Below are 27873 nucleotides of genomic sequence, written 5' to 3'. Positions count from 1 at the left end.
AATGATGTAACCTAAGAATATCAAATCACCTGCTGAGATTATAGTTTAAATGTATTATCACTGATACCCAGATATGTATGGTCTAGCGCCAAGGGAACTGGGAGATTTCTGAAACAACTTAAAGCCAGAGATCCATGGAAACTCTTGTAAAGTAGAAAGACTTGATGTTTCCGTGTTTTAGATATAAAGCAATTGGGGAGCAAAAGAAGATAGACATCGACAGCTAGGTTGCTTGAGATTCAAAGTGTTAAGTTAGTGAATCAGCAAAGCCAATTCATACAGCAAACTTGTCGAGGAAAGGACAAAATAGTGTTCTAGGCAGCAGCACATACAAAGACCAGGAGATGTAAAAGTCAGAGGGTAACTAGGAAATTGCAAATGGCTTGTTGTTACTAGAATTTTGAATTTGATCTTTAAAAGATTGTGAAAAAACATCTGATCATAAAAAATTTCATAAACAAAACTTGGAGTTTCCAAACTTTTAGGTTGGGAGAACATTTGAAGTTTTTTAAGGTAAGAAATGGTATGGTCCTATTTATAAGCTGTTAAGACCATTCTATCAGCAGGTGTGTATGTGTATGTGGTATTTGATTTAAAGAGAAGTGACAGCTCCAGTTCAAAGGCTGGGACAATAGGAGAGATGATGAGAGCCTGTAGTAAGATAGTGGTGAGAGGGCTGGTGTGAGGCCTAAAAGTAAGGCTCAATATTATGTGCTGCCTTGACATCTGTTATAACAGGAGGGACCCAGAATGGCCTAACCTCTTCCTACTCTGCTCCCATCATCAAGGTTTCCTAGCCAAAAATCGTCCTGATCATATGGGCCAAATGCAGTTCCTGCTTATCCGTGAGCAGTGGGTTTTAGTTCCTTGCACAATTATTCGGTCAAGCCAATTACATTTCTAGTGGGAACTAAAGGTCACCTTACTCTCTTGGTACTACAAAGCCTGCCTCCCTCAGACCCTGGTTGTTCACTGTGTTTCTAAGTGAAGCCCCACTGGGGGTCTGCACCTCATGTAACATTCTCCTGCCTGGCTGTGACAGGGAGGACTGATAAACTGCTGTTGATCTTGTCTATCCAGTGCTGGGCGTTGTGTGCTCAGCCAGCTCTCATAACCCGAGGGCAGGAACCCCTCTCTCACCGATGGGGTGAATAGGAGGAAATAAAACAAGTGAAGGTGGAGAGTAGACATTAGAGCTGTGCTGTCCAGTATAGTAGCCTTTAGCTTCATGTGGCTATTGAACACTTTAAAGGTGGTGAATCCAAATTGTTATGTGCAGTAAAGGTAAAATATAACCTGGATTTTGAAGACTCATTATGAACACAAGAAAATAAATATCTCAATAATAATTTTATATTGATTGCATGTGGACATAATAGTTTGGATATATTGTGTTGAATAAAATATTAAGTTAATTTTATCTTTTTATAGTCTTCTACGGTAGTTACTAGAAAACTTAAAGTTGCATATGTGGCTTCCATTTGTGACTCACATTATGTTTTCTATTGCACAACTCTGGTTTGGTGAAAGGTAGTCAGGGAAAGATTCAGTGTATCTTGGGCTAATGAAAGAGATTCCTAGGACTAAAAGCTTGATCTGGTTGGGTGTAGAAATTAAATAAAGAAAAGAGAATTGAGGGGGAGCAGAAAATTTACCTGGGAAGTGGAAGAATTCAATTTTGAATGCACCTAATTCAGGTATCACGCAGCTATATAAATGGAGATGTACAGTGTAATGTGAGTAATTAATTTGAAATTCATTAGTAAGATTGGGGGTGAAGACACATATTTTGGAGTCATTAGTTCTTATGTGTAAAGCCATGAATAAAGTGTCCAGAGCTGGAATGTAGAGCAAAATGGGAAAGTTGATGATATATATTAAGGTTGAGCAAATGCATAAGTAAATTGATACTGCTCAACACGTTTTAGTACAGTACAATAAACTTTTGTTGAGTATCTACTATGTGCCAGACTTTGGTGATATATAAGACTTGAGACATATAAAAAACAGTAATTTTTTGGGCCGGCCCCGTGGCTAACTTGAGAGAGTGCGGTGCTGTTAGCGCTGAGGCCGTGTGTTCGGATCCTGTATAGGGATGGCCGGTGCACTCACTGGCTGTGGTGCAGACCACACCGTGCGAAGGGTTGCGATCCCCCTACCGGTCCCCCCAAAAAAAAAACAGTAATTTTTTTTAATGGAAATTAATTATTTATCTCAACATCTTATTTCAGGCCTGAAATACTGTGTATTTGCAGTGAAAAAATACAGAAAACAGCAATGTTTGACACTAATAAATATAATAGAAAATAGTTTTACATATAATAAAGTGTTTTCATTTGTGGAAAGAAGATCTTATCAGAAGAAGGCAAAGCTGGAGATAAAGACTTGTGGGGAATTCAGATAAATTTTCTTGTAATTTTAAAGTATCTAGCAATTGATAATACTGATTCTTTGTCATATATGCCTCCATTAAATTTTGTGACTTTGGTTTGAAGAAGCTGTAGCTGTAGATCTCATTTTCTTGATAGAAAGTCATTTGGGTTTCAGAGGAATTGACGAGAGAAATATAAAGAGAAGGTACAAGGGAGAAATTCTACTTCATAAACTGGCAAAGAAATTTAATGTAGACAGAAAGGGATAAAAAGTAGAAGCAGAGAGGAGAAGAGATGATAGGAGAAATAGAATAAAGAAACTTCAATAAAATGGCCCGATATGGAACCACCTTGCTGTGTATGTTAATCAATAATATAATTTTATGTTTAAGATATATATGTTTTATTATTGAAGGGAGTAGAAAAACATATTCTTCTTTGATAAAAGAAGAGAGATAGGTTTGACTATTATACATTATTTTTGTAATTAACATGTTCCAACACAACTACATCAGGCATTATGCTAAGTTATTTAAATATATTCTTATTTAATGCCTACAATAACCCAATGAGTACTTACTTTACTGTCTCTATTTACAGAAAAAGAAGTTGCAGCTCAGGTAAGCTGCAGTTGTCCACAAATTGTGCAAGGCCACACAGCTAGTGAGAGGTAGAACTGGGCCGAGAACCTAGACATGCAAAGCCCATTCTCGTAACCTTCTGGTTATAATTGTTATATGTTTGGAATTCAGGGGATATGTATACAGCAAACAAAAATAGAGGAACGGAAAGAGGATCAACTAGTGATCAAAACCTTGGATTTTAGAGGAGAAACAACATTATTCTAGTAGCCATACCAGTTGTAGTATTTATTCTGAAATGAGAACCAATGATGTATTATGCACGTACTACATCAGTTATTTTAACAAGTTCAATAAATACAGAGTTCTTTCTCTGCTTTTTCCACCATCCTCATTGGTTGACACAGAAATTTAGTTTGGATGATCAAAAACTAGTTGAAATTTCCCAGACTCCATGTATATGCATATGCATATGTATTTATATATATATACACATATGTGAAAAAATATGTTTTTATGGCTAAACTATGTTCCTATAGTTGAGACAAAATCCTGTGTGCAGGACTACTAGATTCCTTTCTTTTGAAATCATTAGGCCAGAATTATTTTTGATTTACCTCTCTTAATGGAAATTAAGCAAATTATTAATATGTTATCTGATCACCAGAAAGAGAGCTTTTAAGATATTATTTCATTATAAATTCTTTGTGTTGTCTAATTTTTTTGTATAATTAAAAATAAATAAATACTCGTGGTAATTGGGTCACTTTATATCACAGTAAAACAGTGATATAGAGGAACAAAATCTACATAAGTTAAATTTAAGATGGATTTATTAAGGCTGATGCAAATAAAACCTCTTATTTAACCCAAAGCTACTTTTTTAGAAAAAAAAAATAGTAATAGAAAGAGTATAAATTTTTCTTACTAGTGAGAAATTCTTAAATGAAAACAAATTTTGGTTTTGGATAAATTTTGTAATATAATTTTTACAGACTGGCATTTGACAAACATATATGTTATTTTGATGAAGATTTACAATCAAATATTGTTCATATCATTACCAATATGAAGTGATTAATAATTATATTTGTGAGTTAGGCAATTGGAGTGAAGAAGGAAAGAAGAGGAGAAATTAGATTACTTAAAGATTTTAGAGAGTTCTTTAAAATTTAAAAATAATATGTCATTCAAAACCATGAGATAGAATTCATTTAAAATTTTAAAGAATTACATTCATTAAATCTTGACTCAACAATTCTGAAGTAGCCAGCTGGTAAAAACTGGAAAACTTAATATATTCTTAAAATTGAAATTTTTCCTGATTTACTATAATCTTCTAATAACTCAGAGTCCCTATACATTGTTTATTGTAAGATGAAGATTAATTATGTAGTTAAAATATGTTTCACTGTCTTTATTATCAAACTTAATAAAACAAATGTACACAATGATTGATATAAACATGGGAGAAGAGAATAGTTGAGTTTGGGGAAATTTTGCTTTCAGTTATTTGTAGGTAGGTAAATGATTCTGTACACATTATTTAGAAAAACATAAGAAAACACAGAAAATGAATTACATTTTAACAAATCTGGTGATGGGTTAGAGAATGCTGAGTTACATACATTTTACTTGATAAGAAAAATATCTCCCATTTGTTCTATAAATATCTTTTATCCCACTGGGAATAAAAGTTTATCTCTATTTCAAGAAAGAAATAATTAGAACGTATACAGGAGGAAACTAGTGAACAAATCAACCAAATGTTAGAGCATGAAACACACAATTACTGTGATTTTAGTATACTTAGTGGAATGCAGTTAAGCACATGCTCACCTAAGTAACAACAAAGTTGAAAATTTGAGTCTCACAGTTAACAGAGGAGCAACAAAAGTAATTGTGATTTATATTAACTGATGCCCAAGAAAAACCTAACATTTTCCAAAAAATGTCAAGAGCTTCTAGGTGTGCTGAGAAAACAACAGGAAAACAAACAAAAATATTAATAAAGTATAAATGCTAAATTGGATTCTGATATAAGATATCTAAAAATTTCTCTTTTGGAAAATACCCAAATTTGATTTGCTTGCTTAGGACAATGACAGAATCAAACGAATAAATAAAAGCAAAGACCTTCAGTTTGCTCTTTAATTATGTCATGTACAGTTTCCCAAAGTACAGGAAAAAGTAGTATCATCTATAGTCTGTAGAAAAATTACTCTGGAGGAAGGATGGATTGAAGGGTGAAGTTACCCAAGTCAGTCTGATTTACTGTTTTGTTAAAATTTTACTTTTTTGTATCACTGAAAAGATTAACAAAGCCTTAATATATTATCACTGACAGATGGATAAAAATTCAACTAGCATGACAATAACTTCCAATTAACCAAAGAAACCAATAATTCTAAGATAGAGAGAACATCACGTCTTCTCTAGAATTTAATTTTTGGGTGGCATAGCTGAGCAATTGGGTTTAGGTTAAGATTTTGTGATGCTTGAAGAGGTAAGTTTTATATTACATTTTGTTTTTTAAAATAGGTTTTAAAAACTTAATCTTCTACAATAGTAGATGTCCTGGCGTATATGAAGAATCCATGCTTTTAAAAGATTGATGCATACAACGTAGAAGGCAATGCCTTACTACACCTACGAACACATCTTGGTGTTTTCATTCCACGTTTTATCAATAATATCTTTTTTAATACTTTGAATAGTGAACAAATATATAAATACTGCATCATTGTCAAAGTGGAAAGGCCTAGGTTAATAGTATGGGAAGATTCTGGACCCATTTAAAGATGGCCACACATGTAATAGTGATATTATGCAGAGTTGCACCCTCTTTCATTTCTCAGAAAATTCTAAAAGATTTTGTTGGACAATAATGCCAAGTTCACTGAGAATGGCATGCTCTGCTGGATGAAATAGTAATATCAGGGAATATGTAAACTTTTAGATCGTCCCCTCGTACAATAGGAAAATAGAAAAAAAGAAACATGGAGGCCGCAACTTCATAACCTCTTTAGCAAGTCAAAGAAATTCACTGAGCATTAACAACAGAGGAAAACATATGTGAGCTAAATATCATAAATAATAATTGTTCAAAAATGAACATGGAGTTAGATAATTTCTTTTCATAATAAAAGCAAAATCATTTCTAAATTATCAAGGGGAAAACATTAGCCCTTAATTTAGATATTGGATTACTGCTAACTTCATTTATAGATATCCTCAGTCCTTATGTTTTCCTCAAAATTTTAATTGGTCACTTGCATATAATCAGGGTTATGAGTCATACACAGTTTCTGAAACCTTATAGTTAACAGAGAAAGTGGGTTGTGTTATGATCCCCATACCAGAAACTGGATAAAGTCACAAAACCCTACATTATTTCCTAAAAACTTACACAAGAATTGATGCTAGTAATTATCAATGCGTGCATATATAACAGTTTTCGTTTTTACGAAAGGAAGGAAATTTATTCACACAGTCCTCTGTTGACAATCACAAGTGTATCATGGGGATAAAAGTTGTGGGGTTTGCTTTTTCTATTTAATAATAAAAGTAAGTGTCTGGAGAGCCTTGGTTCTTGTGTCCAGTGCTATCTCACTTTCTGCAGCTCCTGTCTCAGCCATGAGGGCAGAGGCTGCCCCAGTCTATGTAGCAGTTTGGACAGTTCCACATTGTGATCTCGATAGTAATTAGAGAGGAAAGTTCTAGACTGGAAAGCAAAAAGAAAAAGAAGACTTGAAAGAAGTTATTCGTTCACCATACAAGGTTATATAATCTACATTTCTTAAGGAATTCTATTACAGTATAGGTGTCTACAAAATACCTATTTCTTGTATTTTTCCTCAAGTATCACTCATGTTAACCTTTGAAAAGATTTGGCAAAGCAAAGCTGTAAAATAAAATCAGGTCCAGGTATATCCTTTGTGGCTTATCTACTGTTAACGACACATATTTATTGAGGGATTCATGAAGTCTACACTTAGAGAAAAATTGATGGCAGGAATATAATAATATGGAAGAATGAGGTAGGACCCTCATGAGGAACCAAATCTACAGAAGTGAGGTGGATAAAAATACACATTTTCCTTAAAAATTGGCCCACAGAATAAAAATAAAAAGTGAACATAGATAATCATGAAAATTGAAATTCATGATTACAAAAAATAATGCGAGACATTACATAAAATATGTCTATATTTATTTAGGACCAAAATACATTTTTTAATTATTCAGAGATTACTGCTTCTAAAATATTATAAGGACTCTGAAGCTTAATCTTTTTTTGTAATTTTATATTTCAAGTCAAGCTGGAGAGATTGGCTCCTATTAGATAAATGGTTAAAAAAATTATAAAATATATCAATAGTTTTAGTTTTATGTTTATCTTTTATTTACCAAGACTTCTGGAAAACGGAACATTTATAATTGGCTTTCTTTCTGGATGTCACTGACTTCATATTATAAATCAATAAACATAGTTCTGTCTCTTTGATAAAACAGTGGAGGTGAACACTTGCCCAGAGCAGGTGCAGGTAGCAATGGCTCACACATTATTTTCCATCTGGTCAAAGTTCCACCATCTCTCTTAAGCCCTCCTCAATAGTTTAACACAAATGAATCTCTTACTTCCTAAAACTCCCTTAGCAACTTTTGTGTATACTGTGGAAACGGATTTAAGACAACTACATTACATCCTGGGCCATTTGCCGGGTGTTTCATTATGTTTCTTCCCTTAAACCAGATTGTAAAAACTTCAAATTTGGGATAAGGTGTTTATAGTAGTAGTGAGAATGTTACATTGATTTTTTTGGCAGATTAAAGTGATTTCTGAAACCCTTTTGAGCATACTGAGTTCAAAGGTGTAGTTTAAGAACATTCTGGTCCTTCTTTTTCCATAGTAATACATGAATCACTTCCATCCTTCCTTTGCCCACCTTGCTGTAGGAGAAATATTCATGATATCTGGCTGAGCCAGTTGCTGGCTGGTTTCCCAGCCCTAGTCCACCACATAAGGCATTTCTTCTCATATCCTCACTTCTATTGAAATATTTTCCTCCTTTTTGTCATTTAGTTTGTCATTGTTTTTTGCATCCTGTTATAAATCATTGACCATAACTAATTTATCTGCCTTTAATAAATCTGGATTTATAACTGTTTGTCTTTGCTTTTGTCCAGTCTTCTCCATTACTTAGCTCAGTATCATTGGATACATATATTGAATATATAATTATAATGCTTGTAATAGTTTACTCAAAATCACTTGTTTAGTAAACAATTTATTTAAGTGCTTTACATATTTTGAAAGGAGTTACTTTTAAGTAAGTATTTATGTTTAAACTACATTCCAATAGCAAACCATTTCTAGGAATATATATTAATTCTTTTTCTTTATATTTATCTACCTACCTATCTATCCATCCTTCTATTTATCTTTTATCAAGATATAGAAAACTATTAATTGCAAAAAAAGGGCAAAAGAAGAAAGAAAAATTTTTCTTACTAGTTTTGAAACAGCTATATGTATAGATTATTGCTAGTGTAATTCAAAGATTAGGAAAATATTACCTCTGGATCCATGGGTGGGTATTTTCGGCCTTTGCTTTTTCCAAGGCATTTTGTCTTTCCTCCTTCCAGTAGTTGACACCAAAAACCTTTTTGAGGATCAAACCTAAAATAGATAAAACCTATAATGATTATAAATTATGTAACAGAATTTCCAGTGAAAGAGCCTCACCAATTGGATAAAGAAGATGTACTTTTTATGGTCATCGCTTTAATTTAATTCATTTCTACAGATATTTATTTAGCTGATTTGAGAGAGGCTAATTGAGATTAAAGAAATTATGTTATTATATATTTGAATAATTCTACTCTAATGAAAATGCATATACATCTTTAGTCCAATTTTATGTTGAAATTATTAACTTTAGCTTCATATTTTACCTATGAATTCATTAAAGACTAAGGACCAACCATCAAAATTGTATCTCATATATAGAGGACCTTCTTTGGATATTTTATTTGTTTATAAATGTGATTTCCCTGTCAAAATATATTAACAGACTTCTTGGAAATCATTCAATGGTGTACATTAAAGGGGCTGAATATAATATAGGAATGCTTCTCTGAATATAAACATGAATTAAACCTTCCATTTTGGAAAAATACTGTTGTTTTTTTTATAGTTTAAAATGTTTAATTTCCAAAAGAAAATTAAAAGTGTAAAAATCTAATTTATTATATTTGTTTCAGACAACATGAAACACAGCCTGTACAAATGGTGAGTAGGAGATTAGGCAATTTTTCATCTCTTTTATCAAAGGTAGATAATTTTATTAGATAATTCAGGTCCCTAACTCTTAAAGAAAATTCTAATGATGTTTTGCTCCCATGGCTGCACTAAGTTACAAAAGAAAGAATGTGTGGCCTAATTATTTTGTTTAAAGTCAAATATCTACAGATTTTTGTTTGGGACTAACTAGATAGGAAAAATAAAAGAATGAAGCAAATAAGAAGGAAAATTTTAAATTTATTGCTAGGGGACTTGCTGCATGCATAAAACATCGAAAAGGTTTGCATTTTTGTTGCTCAGCAGATGTTTTAGAAGGATGAAGCATAATTGACTGGGATGTAAAGTTAATTAGTTGCAGAATATTTTGTTGCCCAGGGCCCATTCCTGTAATACCGGTGCACCTGCAATTTGCCTCTGCACATATGTGAACTCATTTAAGGGGAGAGGGAAGTTTTCGTCACAGTTCCCTGCTCGACCTATTATTAGAGACCTGATCCTTGCAATCCAAGTTGTCCTAGTACATGTTATCAATTAAAATTAAATACATCACTGGCTAAATGGATACAAGGAAGACAGGGTTGTTTCCAACCTAGACTTTTCAATCTGCTCCTTGCCTATCACATTCCTTTCTCTAGTTTTCATTAATTTCCCAAGGGGAAGAACAATCGAGCATCCTGTGTAAAATGAGATGGGGAAGTTGGCATAACGGTGCCCTAAACAGCATTTTCTGCCTCAGGATGAGAATATTTAACTGCATTAAGGTAAAATACAGCTCTGGCAACAAACCGGAGATATTTATACACATGCTGAGAGCATCTCCTTTGCTCTCAGGTAGTGCAGAGGCCTCAGGATGGGCTGCGGTCTCTCCCTGCTCTCCACAGCAGCTGTCGTGAGGCAGAGCTTTACACAACCTGAGGAAGGAGAGCCATCAGCATACTGAAGGTCATTTTTCAGATGGGGTTGTCATCACCTTGAATCCACATTATTTTGCTCTCCTGGTTTCATTTATTGCATTGGCAACTTTATATATCCTAAGTCTAACAAAGGGCATTTATCCTCTCTAAGTTATATCAATTCATTGCTTTGTGGCTTTATTTTAGTAGGCATGAAATTGTGAAATTAAGATGCAAAGCCTTTCTCAGATAACTGCTAGACAACTTTTAGGACATGATTTGGTTGCTGTTTGAGTTTTCTTTATTACACTGAACATCACTATTGCTATTAATTTTTGTGATGTGTGAGACATATTAAAAACCATATATTTTGTTCTTGTTTGTAATCTCTCTTTCAAAAGTATGATTTTTACAGGTTTATTGAACCATAAGCAACTATTTGTAATAAACAGGATAGAACCATTACCTAAACTACTGCTGAGAGGCAGGGGAAAATATGCCAACATCAATAACTATTAATGCAAATCATATTATAGGAAGCTTTGCCTACTTAATCAACAGGAGCATGCCTTGTGTTATTTCCATGTGTAGGTAAAAACTTCATTAGGGTTGTTTTAGTGGATAAAGAACAAACCCAATCTTATTACCGCTTTTCCTGTCTCTCCATTACCCTCTCTAATTGTCTAATTGCTGATTCTAATCTGCTGTGAACTGGGAAATTATATAACGAGGCTTGTTAGAATTTTGTCTAAAACGTAATAGGCTTTATATCAGACCTCATGGGGGAGTCTTTTTTGAGTAAAGTATATGCTCTTTTAAAGTATGTTCTGGCTGCTTGGAGGCTTTGTTTTTGTTTATTTTGCTTCTTTACATTTTTAATTGCACAAATATACGATCTTATTTTCCCAAGGTAACTGCAGCAATGTCTCTCATCCACATTCTCTTCTGCAGAATAACCTTGACCCTCCCCATCAAGACGTGGAGTCTCATTTCCCTCCCTTTGGATTTGGACTGGCTTTAATAGGTCAGAGAAGGCCACGGCTCCTTTTGACCATGGGCTGGACACATCATTCTCTCTTGGTACACAACCATGACACTGTGAGAAAGCCAAGCCACCCAGGAGGCTGCATGGACAGTGTTCACCCCACTGAGCTGAGCCACTGAGCCATGCCAATTCTGGCACCAGAGATGTGAGTGAAGAAGCCTCCAAATAATTTCAGGCCTCAGCCGTTTCAGTCATATCCAGATATTCAAGTCTTCCCAGCTGTGACCCCACATATCACGAGCAAAGGAGCCGTCTGGCTGGGTTCTGATTCCTGAGCCATAGAATCCATGAGCATAAATGCAATGGCTGTCATTATATGCCAGTAGGTTTTGGGATGGTTTGTCATGAAACAATAGATAACTTGAACATTATACATGATTATATTTGGTTATAAATAATTTAATAAATACAGAATAAAACAAGAATGTACTCCTTTCCCAATTCTGCTCTAAATATGTTTCACTTTCACAGAGGGAATGACAGCCAAAGCATTTCATTTCTAACCTGTAAACTATGCAGAAGAAGAGACTATGTTTTTCACCTTTGTAATCTCAATTTCTAGGACATGTTCTGCACAGAGGAGGCATGTAAAAAGTTTACTTAATCGATCTGATATTGAGAAAAAGCTCACAAAAAGAAAAATTTGTCATAATATAAAATACCTATAAGATAATACTTTACAAGATAAAGTAATCCTGGTATTCAGAAAAGAGACACTATATGAGTGACGAGAATATTCCATTGACTGCTCTTGAATAGTATAATGATGTATAAATTCATAGCTAGCATTAATGATGCTATACACACATCTACCAGTGATAATTTATGATGGCAAATAATGGAAATGAAATCAAGCATGAGAATAGACTCACGTTAGAGCTTCAGAGTAATTATAATGAGGTGTAACTCCCAGAAACTTCTGGACTTCATCCATCACAGTAGCTGGGTCAGATCTCAGCTGCTGTCCATCAATAATTAGCAACTGTAAAGTCAGAAATAGTTGCTTTATGAAGAACACAGCTAAATTGAATAGACTGAGCTGCCTCCCTTGACCTTGTATGGCATTAATAAATTAGGTCAGTAGGAATAGGAAAATAAATGTACTATTTAGAATACATTTTAATGTTTACTATTCTTACATCTTTCCAAATGAACAATGATTAAAGTTTGACATAGGCATTATTTCTTGTGAGTTATCAAGTTATAGCTCTTGACTTTATTGTGAATCAGAAATAAACATAGATACTTTCTGATTTAGTACTTCAGTAGAAACATGATTTTCCATCTGTAGTGTAATCAGATAACTGTGCAGTCTACTAAATTCCCATGAGCTAACCCTCGGAGCCAAGGGGTTAGAAATAGTAGTCACACAGATAAAAATCACCCATCTATTCTTACAAACCAACACGGAAGTGGGGTGGGGAGGAGGAAGTGTTTGTTCCTGCCTTTTTGGCCATTGGTTCACTACCCAATAATGTCAGAATTAGCTGAAGAATGTTGAAAAAAAAAGTCAATGCTGAAGCCCACCCCCTGGGGCTTCAACTGTGCCTTGAGCTGGAATACAGAATATAAAGGATGTGGGTGCTTTCCTCAAATTCACTTTTCTTGTTTTATCCCATGTTCCTGAAGCTGTTATTGCATTTCCCATTTTGGCAGTCTAGTGATGACTTCCATCTTTCTTTATACGGGTCCCAAAGGACAGACATCGTGCAGGTATTTGCACTTGGTGTCCCATGAAATTGTCTACTGGCTCCTCTACTAGTAGTTGGGAGTTGTTGTCTGTGAACAATGTCTCCTGTATAAGGACTTACTTTGTGACCAGCTACTGTTCAAAAGAAGATCACAGGAATATGTTTCAGAGTCATTCAACAACATTTTGATACTACTATTGAAATTAAAAATGTTAACATACACTTTTCCTCCTTATCATTGCCTCATTATAACTTGCTATCTGTAGCGATGTTAATTCACATTTTCTGTGTGTCAGTGCAACATAATTATTATAAAATAAACAGAAGAAATTAATTTCAGGACATTACCTGAGAAGTAGCAAAGTGAGTTAGCCATCTTTCTATGTGGACTGCATACCATCCAGGTACGAGGCATCTCCTCTGCAAAGTTTTTAAGTCAGATGGGGCCCAATGCCCTGTTGTAATAACTTCATAGAAATTAAACCTCAGTGCAGCTGGATCTTCGTGTGATCGTTGGTGCTTTAATAAGAAAGCCAATTGTAAAGTTAGTTTTTTTTTGCCTGTGTAGGTATGTTTGTGGGTGTGCATGTGCATGTGTGTTTGATGTGTGTATATATACATGTGTGCATATGTCTCCTTCATTTCACAAAATAATAGCAGTTAACTACTTGATTTGAGAATGAAAAATGGTAAAAACTTCATATATTGAAACAGGCATTGGCACATTGCTTATTTTAAAGTATTTTAAAATACAAGCCTTCACTATATATCAAGTGACATACAGATAAGCTTGTGATTATATTCATGTCTATAATGTTTTGGTACGAGGCAGAGACAGAGTGCAAGAATTTTTTTCATGGATCTGATTAGAAATGAAAAGATTTCAGGGACCAGACAAATTAAGCCTGCTGAAAAGAGATCTAAATGGGAAAGAGCAGGCTACATATTACAGGGCTGATTGTATCATAACAGCTGCTCCTGCAGGTTCTGACATTTTCCCAATATCCCTGTGTGGTAGGTGTTATGGGTAAAGAGAAAGCAGATGTCTATTCCTAATGTTTATGTAGGTGTCATATTCATATTGACGTTGCCCACGGTCCTTTTCTTCTAGTCTCCAAGGGGTTTCTACCCAGCCATGCTAATTCCCAAATACTGCTTCACTTCTACTTTTCAGTACCAAATCCTCTGAGTCCTTCCACACCAAACCATCACTGGTCAAGCAGGAGAGAGCACTACTCAATGACAAACGAATTTAACAGTTAATACAATTTTGCAAGCATTTATTAAGCTCCTTTATAGAAGAACCACCTGCAATAGATTCTGGAAATAAAAAGACATAAGCACGACATAGTCATTACCTTCAAAGAAATGAAATATATAGTACGGGAGACCATAAATTAATAGATTGTAATAAAGTTGTATATTTGGCTAATGGTGTAAGTTAATTGCTCTGACAGCTACACCATGCACAGAAAGAGAAACCTTCCTACACTGTTGCTGGGACTATAAATTATGTAGCCATGATGGAAAACAGTATGAAGATTCCTCAAACAACTACAGATAGAACTGCCATATGATCCGGCAATTCCACTGCTGGGTATATACCCAAAGGAATGGAAATCATCATGTCAAAGGGATACTTGCACTCCCACGTTTATCACAGCTCTATTTATAAGAGCTGAGAGTTGGAACCAACCTAAATGTCTGTCAATGGATGATTGGATAAGGAAAATGTGATATATACACACACACAAAGGAATACTACTCTGCCATAAAAAAGAATGAAATACTGCCATTGACAGCAACATGAATGAACTTAGAGAAAATTATGTTAAGTGAAATAAGGCAGGCACAGGAAGAGAAATACTGCATGCCCTCACTCATAAAGTGGGAGATAAAAAATAAGCAAATAAAGAAAGAAAGGTACAACAATCACAATAATACGTTGAACTTTCAAAAGGAGAGAACAGAACTGAGGTTACCAGAGGTGGGCAAGTGGGAAGGAGAGGGGATTCGTGAGACATTGTTAAAGGGTCACAAAGAACGATTCCATTGTGTAGTTATGAATATACAAATTATCCTAACGTTATCACCACATATTGTACACAGGTATTGATATTCAACTCTGTACTTCACAAATATGTACAATTAACTGTTGCAATTAAAAAAAAGGCAAACCAATGAACAATTCTGGCTGAAAAATAAAGGGATCTTTTTCAATGGCTGAAGCTTTTGAGCTAAAATGCAATGAGAAAGATTTTGATAATCAGAAAAACAAACATGAAAACTAAGAGAACTTTATCATCTAAGGTAAGTTTGAGTGAAGGTGGGTGAGATGTGTGGGGATAAAGGAGTTGTGTTGTGAGATATCTAAAAGTGAATACGAAAAAAATCTATTACAGGGTAAGGTTGGAAATATACTGGGGCTTGATACAATTGTGTAATATCAGGTCTCTGTGTGAGTAACAGGCCTTATGTGGGAGTTAGAAATTTAAATAACTAGGCAAGTAAAGATGAGTAGGACATGGTGAATGGTTAGGGTAATTGAGTGGTAGATCAGTGGGACTTATAAAATGTTTGAAGTCCTCTCAGTATTGTTTATTTATTGATATTATTACATGTATACAGATTATACTGAGTATATAGAGATTATATAACTCAATTAACAAAATGTGTAGAAATTACGTAACTTGAATAAAGAATTATAACCATACTATCACTATGTGCATATTTATACAGTAATGCTAAAATTTCTATTTTAAGCAGTGATAGTAAGGAATTGTTCTTAATTTGTTCTATATTGATATACACCAGTTTAGCACCAACTTTTATTTATATTCCTCCAACTAAGAAAGAAGATTAGCATAAAAATATGGCCAGGAAGTCATGAAAAGACATATTTTACAGAAAAAAATAGTCCTATTGCTCCTCTGTGAGGCCCATTATAAAAATGTGGAGTAGAAATTACAGTGGCAGGTGACATTTGTAGGAGTTTCTGAATTATACCTGCTGAGCTTTGGATTTATGGTATTTACTGAATAGACAGGACTAGCTAAGTAAAAGGCCACATTATTTTGAAATGTGGAGCAGTTTGGGGCCCTACTCTCAGCAATATGGCAATAAAAAGTATTATCAGAAAGAATAATTCCTTTCAAACCTGTATGTTCAAAGAATTTATTTGGAAAAGCAGGCCCAGAGAAGCTCCCACATTGTGTAGATTCTCTTTTATTTAAATGGTTTAATACATGTAGGAAAATAAAAAAGACTCATTTAAATCTGCTCTAAGTAGTGACTAGTGACCATGTTTTCTGCCAGAAAAATGTCCAACATTTCTCCCAAATATTTGAATTCACAACTTTTAATTAAGGCTCAACATCTCAATGCTTTGGCCACAATTTTTAAAAATAAGTTTCTCTTACTTTGCAATATGAATTTTCATAAAGTGAGAAAGACTTATTTTTGTATCGTGGGAAATACTGACTCATGTGTTCTAATGGTAATGTATAAATTTAGCTTCCTATCTAAGATTTCCATTTGGATCTCCAACTGCTTGCAATCCGAATTTGCACTGTCATATTTTTCTGTCAGTATTTGTTTTCAGTAGCATGTACTTATTAAAGACATTTGAAAAGTCAAGAAAAGAAAGAAAAAGTAAAAATCACTTATTGCACTCTTTAAAAATTTCCTTTAGTCTTTATTGTGGCATTAATTTCTATTTCTACATGCATTAAACATACACATACACAAAATGTGTTCACACAGTTTGGATTCTGGTATAAATATATTGTTATCACCATAAATTTAAGATCACCAACTTCAATTAGGCCATTATTGTTGTAGGACATTTTACATTTCTGTGGCCAATTTTATTGCACCTCCACAAAGATTTACATTCCTTTTTTTCTCTCTTCAAGCTACCTCCCCAAATGATTGCCCTTTTTATTGCCTTCCTTCTCATCAGATTAACTTGTCCCAGTTCTCAAAGGGAGGAGAGACCATCATAGTCACTTCAGTTTGAATTTACCTGCCTGCACATTTGCCCCTTCTTTTATCCCTCAAGTTTCAATTCAGGGGTTCTTAAACAGAGCCCCGTTGATGGAATCCAATGGGTCTGTAAAGTTGGATCATCAAAAAAAGGCCTATTTATTTTCAGCATCCTCTAAATGAAATTTAGAGCATTTCCTTTCATTGTGAATATAGACAATAGCCACAGTATTACTCCTGTGATATTATCACCAATAAAAATAAGTTATTTTTATATCATATTACAGGTGTGTCATATATATTAAAATGTTGTTTATACTGACTGCTACTTCAAATTAGAATAATATTAGACACAACATTAGAACTTGTTGATAATTTAATAAATAAAAATTTATTACTGATTGAGAAAGTATTTTTATAATTACGTTTTATAGTTATTTCCTTTTTAATTCTATGTATTTAATTTTATGCTTTTAAAATATATTTCTGAAATGATGCCCGTAAGTTCCATCAGACTGCCAGAAGAGTCCCATCACAAAAAAGTTAAGATCTCTAGAAACAGAGGGAACGTGTCCCTCCCATCTAAGCTGTTTCCTGTAGCGATCCTTTGCTAGATCTTCAGAGGATTGATTTCCCATTACAGGATTGACTCTTCTGGACCTTTAATCTCTTTTTCTTTGAAAACTTTCCTTCTTAATTAAAATCACCACCATCACAGAACACGTCTTTCTTGACCCCACTTCAACTGCTACGTAATAAACTTATGTCTTGTTTTTCACCCTTCAAAATAAAATGTCTTTTGAATCTTTGGTAAGTGCTGCCTCTATTTCTTCATCCCTACTTACTTATTCCTTGATCAAATCCATCTAGCTTTCTTCTTTTCACCTTGTTCCTAAGGGCTCCACTTCCACCCACATCTTTCAACTCAATGAAAATAATTCAGGTCTTGTTTTGCCCGATCGTCTGGTTTCTTAGCAGTTGTTTGATACTTCTGTCACCCCCTCCATTTGAAAGCTCTCTTCCCTTCGTTTGGTGTTACTACACTCTTGGAGATTTTCTTCTACTCTGGCTGTATTTTCTGGTCTCTCCTGCTATCTCATCCTGCTCTGAACTTTCCATCTCTAACCTGTCTACTTAGGCAATTTCACCATTTTTGTGGCCATGTCTTTGATTTACAAATTTCTGTCTCTACTCCAGACCTCTCCCCACTATCAGGTAACGCTACTGTTCCTTTTGGTTAGGATAAGATTCCACACATCATAATCATCACCTGCATATTTACCCCGCCCCCATCTCCTGTGTCCTTCCTCAGTGCTTCTTTTTTTCATGGAATATATGAACATCATCCAGTTCCCCAGGTCAGAAATTTGATTCATATTTGACACAGCTTCCTAAATTCTGTTGATTTTAATCTCTAAACATTTTTTGATTTTTTAATACAAGGGTACTTCAAAAAGCTCACGGAAGTATTCATATTATCTTTTAATTCTATTTTTCCACCAACTTTTTGAAGAACCCTCCTACTTCACCCAATTTCTGCTTACTATCTTTGTCTATGCTGCCTCTATTTCTCAGCAGGACTACTGGAATAATCTGTAATTTGATTTCCCTGAATAGTCATCAGTCCTATTCCAACCCATTATTTCAATATCTATGATATATTGTTTTCTAAAAGGAAATCTGGTAGTCACACTGACTACCATTTCTTAAAGGCTTTCAAGTACTCAAAAAATGGCAGCCCCATAGTTCCAGCCTCACTTGCCTCTCAGCCTCACCCCCCACAGGTCTCTACCTGGGGTTTTTCCCACTAGTCACATAGAATTTCTTCTAGCTCTTTAAATGTTCTATGGTTCTTTATACCTAGTGCACTTTACATATAGTACCCCCTATTCCCCACCTTCCTTCTACCTCACTCAGTTAACACCTACTCATCTTTCAGTTTTAAGTCTAAATAAAGTTTATTTCCTCAGAGAATGCTCTCAGTGCACCTTTACATATTTTCTCACTGCACATTCACAACATCTAATTATATATTTTTGTGATTATTTGATTATCTATTCACACATTAGAATGAACATAATATTTTAATTCTTATCTTATTGATTTAAACCATAATTAAATGTAGCTGCAGAATATTCCATTTTGGTGTTACACAAGTCCATATTGTTGATCATTTACCTTTCCTTTAGTTGTTTCTATTTTTATAGATAGTGCAGTGATGAACATAAATATTTGTTCATCCCTTTGCAGTTTTCTGTATGATCAATTCCAGAAAAGTAATCACGGCACAAAAGAATCTTTACATACCTCTTGATAATGATTGCCAAATGAGTTTTTAAATAATATCCCTAATATATCCTTCTATTGGAATGCTTAAAAATCTTCATCACACTCTTGCTGGCAGACAGAAACATCATGATTTTTGTCAAGATATTAAATATAATTCACATTTTGTTGACCCCTAATGGGGTTGACCATTTTTCACATAAATTGTTGAACAGCATTGTATGTGTGTGTGAGAGAGATGGTTTGTGTCTTTAACTCATTTTGCTCATTTTTCTACTGTGATTAATTTAGTACACATTTGGGGGAACTTTTTATAAATTAAGGGCATTAAGCTATTTATCATGTAGATGTTAAAGATGCCCTAGATACTGACTTTTAATTTTGTTAGCTTTTGACAGACCAACAGTTTACATGTTTATATCATTTAGGCAATCTATTAATTCTTTGATGTGTCATGTTTTTCTGTTATTTTATGCTCGAAAGTTCTTGCTCAATTTGATATGAATTAAATATACAGCTCTTATTTCTCATAATTTTTTTCAATGTTTTTACACTTGACTGTCCCATGCATCTAGGCTTTGTTTTGGTGATTCGCCATTGCCTACATTCAAGCTACAACTGCATGCTTTTAACAGCATTTTTCACTGCTCCTACCTGATACCATGAGTATGCCCTGTCTGAAGGGTCGATGAGGATGGTGATGATCTTGGCTTTTGGGATGAGAGATGCAGCTCGCTTGGGAGCTTCTTCTGAATGGAAGTAATTAGCACTCTTTTCAAATAGAAAGTCACTTGTAATGTTGGGCGGAGTAGGGAAAAAGTCCATATACCTGAAGGCAGAGAAAGACAATTCATTAATGTGAGATTATTTTTCCTTGTCATACTCCGAATATGAAATAATTTGGACTTTTAAAATATTTATTTATACCAATTTCTAATTATTGTGCTATAACAGTGTAAATAGTGAATATTCTGTATACTTTGAATGTGAGAGAAAAACCAAAAAACTGTTGTTCTAATGACCCATTTTGGACAGGGGAAGGAGTGAGATGAATTGGTAGGTTGATGAGGAACAGAGGGAAAATACTGTATATTTGGGCTGATGTTTTGTACTATCAAAAGCCAAAACCAGAAATATTGTTCACCTCTGTCCAACAGCAAATTACATTATCTTGCTTAGCTAATATTTTTAAATGGTACATTTATATTTGCAAATTTGAAGGCAGAAATTTTTAAAGTGAGATTAAAGTTCATAAAACATAAAGATGTGTAAGTCAGAATAGCTATAAAATACTAAACAGATTAGGGCATAGCTGTTCTCCACCTTTTAACTTCTGCAAAATTTGTAGTGTATGCAGCAATGTGAACACATTATAGTCTATCTAGAGTAATTAAGGGGATATTTCCTGCCAGTTGATCCTGTGGTGTCTCTGTAGGTTCACTCCTCCATATGCCATCGGAACATTCCTCTGCATGTAGATTATGGAATCAATATGTTCTGAGGTTAATTCAGTGCAAGGCTTTAATTATGTGTGTAACCCTCCTTACAGCTCATCACTTCTCTAACCTTCAAATGTTCTAGAAATAAATAATGAGAGCAATTAAGAATTCATATAAGATACTTATTTTCCTCTTTGACATTTGTTACTATGTTTCCCAAATGTGGAGTGGTAAAGAGTCTCATCTACATTCCTGCTTAACAATTTGTGTTCCATTTGAGCTCACAGATAAGAGAAAATTGCTGTTCTGCTTTTATTAACTTGCATGCAATTCCAAAATTTACGTAGCCTTTTAAAAGTAAGGTAGAATAGTAATATCCTAGATACAGAGTGGACACGTCTCTACTCATGATGGGAAGCCAGAGCTGCTCCTCAGCATCGCTCCTGCCTGACCCTAGTCCTAGCTGTGTCTAAAAAAAATTGGTCTTTCATTAAGGACAGGCTCATGCATAATGATGACGCAAAAATTACATGTTGCGGATGTGTACATTGCAGAGAATTTCCCTCAGGTGAGATTTGCCTTTAAATTAAATTCAGGACCATATTTTCTTGGAAAATTGGGAGGGAGCTAGAAAAAATCACCAGAGTGAAGATTATTTACAGTATCAGGCTTAATTTATTTTAGTTTATGAAAATATTGTGATTTTAAAATTTTTCATAATTTATCAAGTGGTAATAGATACTCTTTTATTCCTGTGTGTGACTAGAATTGATAAGGTTTTGGAAATGTTCTGTTATTATTTTCATGACAAATATCAGTCTATATTTTAATATGTAACATATGCAGTTTATGTGGTTAATGAAGATACATGTCAGAGGATAAAATAAAACAACCTACTGATTTATTTGTTTCCTCAAGCATCATTGTGAAGACAAATTATGTGTTTAGTAAAAAAAATAATTAGGTAGAGTAAAAGAATAATATGCTTAAAGAGAATTTTAAATATCCTTATGAATAATTCTGATGAAAAATATCCCATAATGTGTTTTATTCACTCATATTAATTTACCAGAAAAATATTATCATTATTGCACTGTCCAAATCAAATTATAGGCAACACTGATTAAACATATCATTATTATAAATTAATTTCTAATTCACTATGGTAGAATTGAGCATAACAAATTTATTCTGTAATTATGCAGATGCCATGCATACATCTATAATTGCTCTGCAGTGATTGAGCATGTGTTAATAATGTACTTTTTTGTTATTTTTCTTACCAGTCAATTCCCTTGTGATAGTTGTTGCCGTTAAAGAACTGAACTTCTTCAAATGTTTTTGGGCTGGGGAGATTGCTGATGATGGAAGGGTGCATAAGAAGAAATAAATAAAGTGCAGTTGTTCCTATTATGAAAAAGAAAATAAAAGGTAATATGGTAATAAAATAATGGAAAAAATATTATTTTAGCATATTTTTTTGCTCAGAAAGTAATATTTAAAAGACCAATTCTTTCCAATATCAAAATAATTTTTTTAAGTCAATTTGGTGCATTTCACATGACAACAATCTAAATGTTCTTTTATTAGTCTCTGTGATTCCATTTACCTAAATGCCTGATTTAATATTACTTCACAGCCAAAGTAAAGCAGATCAATGATCCAGCTAGGGGATAAATTCAGAAATCCTTGGTTTCTAGAGTCAGGTGAGGGGCTAAAGCATCAAGGCAGAAGGTGTCTTTACTCTCTGTTTCTGGAATCAGGCATAGTACCTGAACCTGGTGTGCCTTCAATTAACACTTCAAGTGAGATCAATTAAATCAAACTATTCAACAGATGTTACTCTGTGTATGGTCCTGCAGTAATGATTGGTGATAAATCTTGATAAGGAAAAACAAACTTGCTGACCTCAATAAACTTAAAGTTTATGAACGGACTTGGGTCAAGGACACAGGTAATTATGACGTAGTGAGACAGGTGCCATAATGACAGAAGACCAGAGTGCTCTTCCAACATATGAAAAAATGTGTGATTTGGACTTGGAAAATCAGTGAGGGCTTCCAGGAGGAAGTATATTCTAAGGCCATTCCTTAAAAACATAAGTGTTGCTCAACAAGGTTGAAAGAGGACGGCAGGATTCAAGAAGACAGCCACTTGAATGTCTTTCCCTGGCCGGATAGGGCAATCAAGTCTAATGACTGAGGGACTTGGCTAAACAGGATGGCTGACAGAATCCACTTAGTGTGCACACCACAGAAGCCTCAGATGCAATCTCTGAACCTGTTTTCCTCAAAGCCAGGCCAGAGACTGGGATCTACAGCAGAAAGGACTCAAGAAGTGACTGGATCGTCATTGCTCTCATAAATCAAGGCTTCTCTTCTTGATAACATCAACCCTCTTATGACACATTGGACTGAGGAGGGTTTGTCAGATGTCTCAGCCCTAGGAGAGCTGGAGATGAGTTGCACAGTTGGGTTGGCAGGACAATAACCACTGCAGCTGGGGACCTGATAGTGGAGAAGGTCAACGGAAAATTGGCATTTTGTTCTAATATGCATTAAGCTCATCCAAGCAAAGCCTACTTTGCTTTGAGTATTAATGAGATTGCTACCTGTTTAGATCCTCACAGCTTTATGTGAGTATCAAGGTTGAATATGAGTAGCTAAAGGAAAGTGACAACAGATCTAAGGGGACTAATCCCCTTGGATGGAAGACACATTAAAACATCTAGAATGGCTCATAGTTAAATAGGATGACAAAAATTAATAAATGCTTGTATGAAGATTTAATTACTAATTTTAAAAGACTTAAGAATTAACAAATATGGAATCAAGTCATACAAACTCAGTGTTAAAAAAAAATGAAGGAGACAGAACTGGTCAAGAACTGACTTAGAGGCAAGAGAAGAACTGAAGATCAGGAAGAAGAAATATCTCAAACACAATGAAAAATACAGATGTAAAAGTTATTAGGGATAAGAGCAGTCTTGAAGAACTGATCTGATTTGCTCCTGAAAATGATAGGAGTTCAAAGAAACAAAATGTGAGAATAGAAACAAAAATGTTTCAGAGTGAAGAAATGAATCAAAGATAGAGTAGTAGCTGGAAGGGAACTTGAAACCCAGAAGTATTCTTGTTAGTACTTTTTAAGATGGCACTTAGATAAAAATGTTTAAATAATGATGAATGTGAAGCATTAGAGAGAGAGAGAGGTTTCTGAGACACACAAGAGAGCTGAAAAAATTAATAGTTTAACATCCCTAAGGTGTTTGTTGAATGTATATGGATCCAGGGCATGGATAAAGGAATATTTTTGAATTATTATTGAATATCCTAAAATAGATACTTTATAACCTCACTCAGTAGTGTGAAGAAATATTTAACCACCCCAATGGTCACAGAATTGTACCCAGATGTCCCCCGGGATACAGAAAGTCAAAGCCTTTATGTTCTGAACCCTACACCTCCATGACCCCGGAAGCTGAAGGGACATCAGGGAACATCTGACAGGAAGGAGAGAGAAAGCACTCACAACCGGGGACAGGAGGCATGTGGCTTGATATTCATATAATCAGGCATAAAATTTGGGCCCGCTCCCTTGCAATGTATATGTTTTTATTATTATCTATGTTTTCATCTTCTCTTGTTATTCATTTTTATTCAATTTCTTTGTTATAAATATTTTGTGGAAGAAGAGGAAAAAGACCTCATACCTTGTAAGACCATAAGAGAAACTTTATTCTATTCTATATACAATCAACTTCTGTTTAGATTTAATGTACCAGGGTAAGTTAGCCAAATCATTCACAACAGGAACCCTGATCTTCTGGATATTTAAAACCAATGAATTATGCTCTTAGAATTATTGGACTAAATTTAATCCTATTACGAATCCTCTTTTATAATGATAATGCCAAAATATGACTCTGAATGATGCAGGATACATCTTCGTCCAAAGGATCACGGGATTGTGATTTAAACTTCAAGTATCTGAAGACCAGGACTACCATGATCACTGTCTGTTTCTCTTCTCCTGTCCTCATTCCCTGACCACTCTCAGCCAACAGGAATCTCTTCTAGGACTCAGCAATGGCAAAGTGAAATTCTACCTCCCTGCATTCTCACATCACAACAACTGAGAAAACAGGAGTTTGAGGACCACTTTTGTATCTCATATTTATTGTAAGGGATGCATGTGCTAAGTTTAAGTTGTTTAAAGCCAACTTTGCATTTAGGACAGATTGTTAGCATTTATCTGCGACTGCCCTCCAGGGAATTTACAGTCTCAGACAGCAGTGGGAGTTTTGCCAACTGAAGCAATACGAAGAACAAAAATATGACTTCAGACTTCTATAATTGGATTTTAAGAATTATTACAACCATTTTCATATTAAAATAACATTTTCCTAGCACATAAAATATTATTTCATCCAATTTCTTTATTTTAACTTCTTATTTGTTTGTCTTGGGAAAGCCAAAACCAGCTAAAAGCTTTATCATTCCCATAGTGGTAAGTCAAATATTAAAATCTAAAGGTACAACTTATTGGCTTTATAAATACAAACAACAAGAAGGAAAAATAGATTTATAGTTACTAACCTGTAATTTTCTAGCATAACTAAGAAGTAATAATATTCAATGACAAATGATAGAGGATATGTTTTTAAATTAAATTTTTAACATAATATTACAACACAAGAATGTTTATTTCGTTAGCAGTAATTCCAGAGTTAGCACTGCTGTAAGGGAATTGGCAGTAAATTAATGCACATTTTAAACAACAGAAAAAGTGATATATATGAAAATATAAGATGCTTTTTTCCCTTACTGCACGTGTGTTGACTTACTGTTGTAATATAATTTATATTCCTAGAGAAAGAAAAGATTCGAACAACCAATATCTAATAGTCTAGAAATTTTGCCTACGACCTTTAAAATGATCTACTTGCTTGTATTACAAATATCTTCATCTGGGCCATGTCTATTTATTGTGACTGTTTTGTGTTATGGTTTGTGCACTCATTGATGAAAATACTTCTAGTCAAAGTAGTGAATTCAAAATACAGCAACTCAATAAAAACTTTAATTAGTTGGGATATAAGCAAAGTGTATAAAACTGTCACATACTGAAGAAAGTATAAAATATTCTAATTGAAAGTGTCATCCCCTTGGTGAAATACTTTTACTCTCTTTTATTACATTCTTATACAGTTGTCTTTCAGCACATGAGAAAATACCAAGAAAAAAATGCCTGATGGAACTCAGGTGTATCAGGATATAAGTCCAAACAATAGTAATAGCTAATGATTATTTTTTAAGAACAAAATTATACATGTAAAATATTTGAAAGTAATAATGGTAGTGGCTCTGAAAAAAAATCAAGGCTGACATTCAGTGTAAAATAGTTTGAATTAGGCTAAAGCTCTTATTATAACTTAATTCAGGAATGAATTAGGCAAAGCCACAAAAAGTAAGAATTAAAAGTCAGGTACCACAACTGTGACACATATATTCAAAGTTTTCAAAAATTTGACATGTATGTTGAATAGTTTTAAAATCTATAATAAAACAACTTAGTGCTTAAATCTAATTAATGCGCAAAATTAAGGTCATCTCGAGGTTTATGCCATTAAGATTATCCAGAGGATGAAAAGCAGTTCCAATAATGAACTTGCTCAGATGTCTAAATATTTCTCATAGCAAATAAAAATGTCATATAACAATATATTTTATAACAATAATTTAAAAAAGAATGTAGGAAGCACGACTGGCTATTCTTACCTGTTTTTTGTGGCCCAATTACGAGGAATTTTGGTAAGTGGTCACAAGTTTTCTCTCTGGACCAGATGTCTTTGTGTCGTTTATCATCACATGGATTCTGCAAGAAGGATGAATAAGGAATCTTACTATGTAATGAACACCTGGCTCTGTTCGCTAACAGTTGTTCAAAAGACAGGATCAAATTCTTGCCTAGTACCCAAGAGCTAGGAGTTAGACCATGCTCTGGTTCTCTGATTTCCAAATAAAGTGATTGGCACTTCTCTTACCTCTCTACTGGAACTCAGCATCAAGTCAATCCTGCCATCATCATCTCCTGTGTTTGGTTAGGTTCTAACCCGTGAGATACTACGATACTACTCAATTTGTGGGTTCATATTTCACATTTATATGTCAGAGGCCTGAACTTGACTTAACCTTGTTTGACTTACAGTTTCTCGGATATCTGTGCTCTGCTCTAATCATTAATATTTTTTTTTCCTAGGGGCTGGAATGCCATCCTTGAACTCCAGTCTTGGCCAAGTTTTCCTTTTCATGTCATACTATGTGCTATTCTCTGCTAATCCAGCTACTACCATGGTTTGGCCACATCCCATAATCTGATAGCATCAAGATCAATATTTCTAGCTTCCATCTCCCACTTGAGCTCTAGATCTATATTTTACATTGCATATGTTTCATTTCTGTACAGACGTGGTGTGGAAATTTCAGACCCAACATACCCAATGTATCCATTTGTCCAATTTCATCACCATCTAACCTTCACCTCATGTTCCATTCTCCATTCCATTTGGTTGACTCAGATTTATCATCCAAATTGTGACACTTTTGAGAATTAAAAAAGCCTTTAAAATGAAAATGATATAATCTTGAAATATTTACTGACTGCCAAATTCGTTTTATTATAGTATTGGTGATCTATACAATAATTTTATTCAAAACTATTTTCCCAAACAAAATACATTAAAAAAAACCCATATACCTTGGGCATTAAAGCAATTATTTTCTACGCTAAAAATTGACATAAGATGAAAATAATTTATGGTTCTTATTTATGTACTTTAATCAGTTCTTTAGACACATCTTTTTCTAATACCACATCTCTAAATTTCCCCTAAAGAATGATTGTTTTCAATATGACCTTATATTTTGCCTTTGCATAAAATTGTCTGCAATTCTTCTCAGAATTTTATTTCATGGTTAATAAATTTGAAAATCTTGACACTTTCAATTGACTCTTCTCTGTAGGCTACTATATTTTAATTTGGGAAATATTTTCTCTATAGGGTTGAGATAAGTTTATTTTCAATTCTAATTTCTTTTCATATTGAAATGTCTAAATACTAGAGACCAAATATTTTCATAATTATTTTGTATTCAGTGCATCTTTGACAAATATTTTTTTTTTTTTTTTTTTTTTTTATTTTTATTTTTATTTTTTTATTTATTTATTTATTTTTTTTAAATTTTTTATTTTGTCAATATACAATGTATATGA

General features: G+C 34.0%; 1 protein-coding gene across 1 annotated transcript; it reads right to left on the bottom strand.

Moving 5' to 3' along the window:
• Window positions 1-5090: 5090 nt before the first annotated feature.
• On the bottom strand, window positions 5091-26475 carry LOC103586146 (bifunctional heparan sulfate N-deacetylase/N-sulfotransferase 4-like; the record flags this gene model as incomplete). The annotated part of the gene is made up of 7 exons (XM_008567347.1): window positions 5091-6677; window positions 8534-8636; window positions 12071-12180; window positions 13238-13408; window positions 19814-19988; window positions 21882-22005; window positions 26379-26475. Coding segments are annotated over 7 exons (900 nt in total), but the record flags the coding sequence as incomplete, so codon positions are not given.
• Window positions 26476-27873: the final 1398 nt, after the last annotated feature.

The sequence above is a fragment of the Galeopterus variegatus genome, unplaced genomic scaffold (genome assembly GCF_000696425.1).
Source record: "Galeopterus variegatus unplaced genomic scaffold, G_variegatus-3.0.2 Scaffold2, whole genome shotgun sequence".
NCBI classification, from domain to species: Eukaryota; Metazoa; Chordata; class Mammalia; order Dermoptera; family Cynocephalidae; genus Galeopterus; species Galeopterus variegatus.
This window is presented reverse-complemented; position numbering and strand designations above follow the sequence as displayed.